This window comes from Austrofundulus limnaeus, unplaced genomic scaffold (assembly GCF_001266775.1).
Source record: "Austrofundulus limnaeus strain Quisiro unplaced genomic scaffold, Austrofundulus_limnaeus-1.0 Scaffold1383, whole genome shotgun sequence".
Lineage (NCBI taxonomy): Eukaryota > Metazoa > Chordata > Actinopteri > Cyprinodontiformes > Rivulidae > Austrofundulus > Austrofundulus limnaeus.
In genome coordinates this window covers 1-6021 of record NW_013953785.1, presented here as the reverse complement: position 1 = coordinate 6021, position 6021 = coordinate 1, and the positions used below count along the sequence as shown (strand labels likewise).

The 6021-nt window shown below is 40.3% G+C and overlaps 1 protein-coding gene across 6 annotated transcripts in view; it reads right to left on the bottom strand.

The window, feature by feature from the left end:
* LOC106535197 (myotubularin-related protein 9) overlaps nucleotides 1–2146 on the bottom strand; it is a gene marked incomplete at its 5' end in the record, with an annotated part of 5423 nt that extends 3277 nt beyond the window's left edge. For 3 of the 6 annotated variants that reach the window (XM_014032139.1, XM_014032141.1, XM_014032142.1), the window contains 4 exon segments: nucleotides 1087–1228; nucleotides 1410–1571; nucleotides 1680–1897; nucleotides 1973–2146. In XM_014032139.1, coding sequence (XP_013887593.1) covers nucleotides 1087–1228; nucleotides 1410–1571; nucleotides 1680–1897; nucleotides 1973–2146 — 696 coding nt within the window. 6 annotated transcript variants of the gene reach the window in all.
* Between the last annotated feature and the right edge of the window lie 3875 nt (nucleotides 2147–6021).

Here is a 6021-nt window from a genome sequence, read left to right as displayed (position 1 = left end):
AAGCTAAAGATTACACTTTTACTTCTTTACTTTAAATGTAACACCTAATTACTCTTTACAAAATGAAATATGTTCAAACTCATCTTGAAAGAAGATGTTTATAGTGTTAAATTTACTCAACAAGTCAACTGGCTCCACTAAGATTAGTTGAGTAAACTCAGCAAAGAATATACAGATATCGCTCAGTTTACTCAACCTGGCTTAGTGGAACCTGTTTGGTTCAGTAAATTCAACAGTTTCTTTCTTAGAGTGTGTAAAAGTACTTTTACTTTTACTTTCCCAATTTTTGTGAGCAGTTTTATGACTTTTACTTGAGTAGTTTTCTCATCAGTGAAATTTATTTTTATTAAAGTCATTTTCTGTTCATGTATTTTTACTTTTACTTAGTTTTTTTGTTTTTTCAAGTACTTTATAGACCTCTGCACAAGTTCATCAGTTTGGGTACTCGCCGATATCGAGTTGATACAGACTTTAAAAACACATTTTGTTATTTAGAACAAGGAGGCTCACAGCCCCTCTGACTGGACCAAAATCACATTTACAGCATGGTTTATGCAGTTGCAACACTAAAATTAATAGAAAAAAAGGTTTTCTTTGAACTTTTATACATTTCTTAAACAAGGAACTGTCTTTTACTCGTATTGTAATTTAAGTGAGTATCAGTACCGGTATTGATTGATTGATTGATGATGCCTTTATTTATTGGTGTCGGTTCTGAATATTGGGGCATTTATAACAAGTACAAGTACTTGTAAAATTGTTGGTATTGGGCCTGATACTGATATTAAGATTGGGACAGACCACCTAACCCAAAACTAAGTAAAACCAAGATAAGAGTGTTTCGGGACCGAGACTTTTAGGGGGTGGACCAAGTCAAGGGGGGGGGGGGGGGGGTGAGTCAAGTCAAATGAAAGGAAACTTGTGCTCTAAAACCTACAGTATACTTGAAATAAAATCCTCAATGTTCAAGACTGAGACAAGACCCAGTACAAATGCAATCGAGTCCAAGACCATCATAAAGTGATCCAGAGCAAGACCATTCTCGAGTACTACAACACTGCAGGACACCACTACTGAAGACCTCACCTGTATCCACTCCCTCTCCAGCAGAGCCAGGAAGCCCTCCAGCGTGCGGGACATGGGGTCCATGATGAGCTGAGCCAGAGTGCTGATGAGCAAAGTACAGTCTGTCCCTTCATAGCCGTGAACCAAAACTGAATGGCCGTCCCTTAAAAAAAAAGTCAGTGCTGAAAAAAATCAAATCGTAACGTTTTTTTGAAGCTTGACAGAATTTGTATCCCCTGACTCATCATCATCATCATCATCATCATCATCATCATCATCATCATCATAAACTACATACAGTATAATGTGATCTCCCGACACATGTTGTGATTCATTTCCTTTACCTCTCCACACACTCTGCCAGCAGACCAGCAGTTGACAGAGCAGTCTGGACATGAGACAGCCATTTTGAATTCTCAAGCTTACTGAGCCAGCGGTCCATGTTGTGAGAGCCGTCACCACAGGCCTCCACCAGTTTAATCAGACTCTCCTGCAGGGCTTTACCTCTTCACACACCAAGACAAAGATATTAGCTCAGAGGGAGGGTTCAATATATTAAAATAGAAAACAGCATCAACATTTTGCATGTATGGATATCGTTTAATATGACACACCTTTCCATCTGTTTGTGAAGCCTCTTCCAGTGGTTGTAGCATGATTTGGACTCGAACCCTCCCCCTGCCATCCGGGCCTGTTGGACCTGCTGACTGGAGCGGGTGTCGATAACGTAGCCTTTGTCTGACCTGAAAATCACAGCCTGCAGGAGGAGCTCGTCTTCCGTGCAGCGCTTCCTGTTGGCGCCGACCAGCGGCTGACCGCTGCGCATGATCACCTGAAAACGACGCAGCTCAGTCAGAAAACCACCGGCTGCACCTTGGAGCCGGCGGCGGACGTGAAAACACCTCACCATGCCGTTCTTTCTGTGGTAGTAGCACAGGAYGGGGAAGCGCCCGCCCTGTCTGAATTTGGCCGCCTTCCTCAGCGTCTCGTCTTCGATGATCGTCGGAACGATGACTGCTGGAGGGTAGGAGGGACACACAGAGTAGTCCTGGTTCACCCTGCTCAATCTCCACCTCGTGTGCTGCAAACACAGAGAGAAGGAYGTCTTCACTAGACAGAACCGGCCTGATTGTTTCCAGTAAAACTCAGAAGAGATTTTGAAATCTTGTAACACACAACTATGCTAAGTTCAGCTTATATTAAAGCTCTTATTGCCCCATACACGGCAGGCTTTTGGAAGGAGGCCCTAAAGGGAATGTGACAGCAGCTGCTGCAGCCACACAGTAAATAAAGGTTGTGTTCATATTTTATTATCTTTTTGATATGTTATGGTTTTTTTTTAATTGTTGTACAATAGCCTATATGCCACGGTCATTAATGACGTATTTCCGGTAAAATTCTTGCCACGCTCCTCCCTTCCACTCCCTGCTTACTGCCTATGTTTTTAGCGTTAGCTCCTAGTACAAGTCCGTGAAAAAGTCACAAAAGTTAAAGCATCTGTGAGCTACTGGTATAAAACGTGAGTTCTGTTGTGTGTCGTTGTGTCCACTAAGCAGCAGGTACGATCGAGTAGTTAGTTTTTATCCATTTTCCTCTTGATGAGGAGGTGACAGCAGTGGATCATAGCGTTACAGGGAAAACTTATCTTTAAAAGCTCATGCTTGCGTTTGTAATAGGCATTTCTAACCCGAGGAYATTCAAGAGCCAGAATCAGAAATGAGAAGACRGAGGTTACAAAAGGGAAATGTACATTTATCCTCTTTTACTGAGGAAAGACCTCCTCCACATGACAGCTAGCAGGAAGCTAACACAGCAGCCAGTACAAAGGTATGTGCGTGCGTTTGTGTTATATGAAATGTTTTTACGCAACTTTGTCATGAGTTTTATGCAAAAGTAAAACCTTGTTAGAGTGTATATTACAGCGTAGACTAAAGCCGAGTGACGAGCGCCCCCCTCCTCCCTGAGCACCGAGAGCAGCAGAACCTCCGCCTGATAATCATTACGTTTTCAGTTCACTAATGTCGGGGAAAACGATCCAAACCATACAAGTAGCCCACCAATTTAAAGCCTAGACTCTGCTCTTTCCAACAAWWTAAGTGTCACAGCTCTACGTGAAAAATTCACAGAACAAGCAGCCACGGAATAGCGAAAAAAGCTAAATTCTGGAACCATAAACACGAACGTCTTTCCTTTGTTTTTATGACTTTAATCCACTTTGGAGTGATTTTTTTTCCCACTTGGCTGAACCTGTACGTCTCCTGTGTTAATGTTGGTACATGTAATATGATAATTCTGTACTGTGGAGATTAAGAGTTGTTGATGGGTGAAAAAAATCTTTCGCTAACACTGTGTTGACCGTGAACCTGAAGTGTTGGAAGTGGCATCAAGTGCTGGGCCGGATGTCCGTGGCATATAGGCTATAGTAATTAATCCAAGTTAAATAACTAAGGATTTAAGGATTCATGTATTTATGAAATTAGGTTGATTATTTGGAGTGCACACATTTACCATAGTTAACTTTATCAAGTCTTGTGATAGTCATTTTTGTCATCATTTAACTTTTGTTTCTTTGAGCTTAGTTCCTTTGGAAAGGCTGCTGAAGTTGTCCTGCCTCTCATTGCAAATAAGCCCCAGCTGCATCAGATCTAAAGGTCATAGTTGCATCAGGTCCTACCATGTTGCATGTCAGCAGAGGGAGAAAAAACAACTGAAAAAAGTTTAGTGTTTCAGCAACTTTTGAGATTTTTGACTTTTTCCATGTTCTGACTGAAAATGAATGGAGCTGTCTTCATCATGCTTGAAACCTTTCAGAATGTTTAGAAATCTTTTCTGCACTTTTCAACTCTTGTTCTGGTTCAGTTTTTTAAAAYTTCCTTCTTGGTAATTTCAGCTTTTTGTGCTTTATAAGCATCTTTCTGCTCTTTTCAGCTATTCTGCTAATTTAAACATTTTTGTTCTTTTATCTGCTTCTTTTTGATAATTTAATTTTTTTATGCTTCTTTTGGATGTTTTCTTCAACTTAAGCTACTTTTGAGCTAATGTGAGCTAATTTTAGCATTTTTAAGCTAAATTCACATTTAAAAAAAGTAATTTTAGCTCTTGATTCAGCAAACCTGTAATCTTTCTGCTTCTTTCTGCTAGATTCAGCTTTTTCTTATTTCAGCGTTTTTAGMTGTTTTACAACAAATTGCATTTTTTGTGCATCTTTTTTCAGAAAAAAATCATTTTAGCAGAAAAAGCAAATTCTCTACTTAATTTTGAGATTGTAAATATATTTATTTTCTTAGATTAGCTTACATTTAAGTATTACTTTGATCGGTTTTGTTACTAAATCAGTTTGTAATTAGTTTATTTAATTTGTTGTTTTGTCCCCCTGACTGATCAGCCACTCCTCAGTCCTCCTCTTGTTTCAGTCAGGAGGTCAATTAGTGCCTCCGTTCTTATGTTGGTACCTTAGTTAAGTTTTGCTAAGTTGGCCTCTTTTATGGGCCCAGAACTGCAGTTATTGGGAGACCTTTTTGATGGCTTATATGAACACGGGGACAAAAACAAAAACAACTTTTCTGCTGCAGTAATTAAAAAATGACAAAAATGCAATCTCAGATTAAGATATGTAAACCCGTTCTACTAAAAGTYATCTAAATAAAACCTTTGTAAATAAGCACAACATATGCACTGTATATGCTAGAGTTTCTTAGGGAACTTCTAAATGTCACGGTTTGCAGAAGCAGGAGATTTAATGTTTCGTAAATCCTCACTGAAGTAACAGGAATGTACAAGACAGAACTGAGAACAAATATTTGTCAGTTTCTCCCTGGTGAAGCTCAATACCCCGGCCACTCTGATACCAAGGACTTACATTCTACCTATTTTAGGAATATTGTGTCTATAAACCACATGCAACAATACAGACTTCATGGTTCAGCCCTTCACCATAGCAACCTGCTATTCCCGGGAAACATTTACGTGTGAGCCTGAATTCGAGCTTTGTGCAGCACATTCTGATGTTAAGGAAAAACAAATGAAAGCTAAGCAACAGGGATATCCTGACCACTGACCCCTACATTCAGCTGCCCTGCCATTTTCCTGCCAAACGCCTCTTTAGATTGTTGTCACAGAAGGTCGCCACTGAGATTTTTGTCRAACAGACTCTGTCCCTGACTCTCTGCGTGGCAGAAACAAACTCGCAAAGTGTTGCGTGTTGCTTACAAGCTCCTTCATCTGACTGTAGTGTTTTTCAGGGGTTGAGAGACCCCAGTGGTCCTGCAGGCGGAGCTCAGTGGGTCGATAAAAGAAGGGATACATCTCTGACACATTGTCCAGACTAGACAGGGTCTGCAGAAAGTCAAAGAAGAAACTGTTAGCTGCAGTTTTTATACTTTATATATANTTCCTTACCTTTTTTCTAATTCATCTGCAAAAAGTCAAATAACTGAAGACAGAAGCCAACATAAACAGCAGTCTGATGGCATCAGATTTGAAGGATGGAAAGTCACTAAAACGAGGGAAATGAATAAAAAGACACAACAGAAAGCAAGAGAAAAAAAACAGGGACGATGGGAGGAGGGCTAAGTACCAGGGAGCTTGTCAATGTGGGGGGCTAATGGTGAGGGTACCAAGGTTGCAAGCAATTTCTCTTTGTTATCAAGTGAAATGACTCTGCAAATATGACAATAAATCACAGAGGAAATCAATCTGAGAGGAGGCGACTGTGAGCCACTGATAATGCATCAATCAATATTTAATGTTTAGACTTTAATTAATCCACAGGCGCCAAGCATTCTTTAAGTGACAAAGGGGCAGGAGTGGGGGAATGAGCAGGAAGTGCTTTTGCATAGAAAAGCTCTTATATCAAACAGAGACACCGAGCTGAGCTGCCTCATCAGTCGATTTTCCACAGCTTTCCTGTTCTGTTTGAATTCCTGATCACATTTATGCAACAGCCAGGAACAAGGA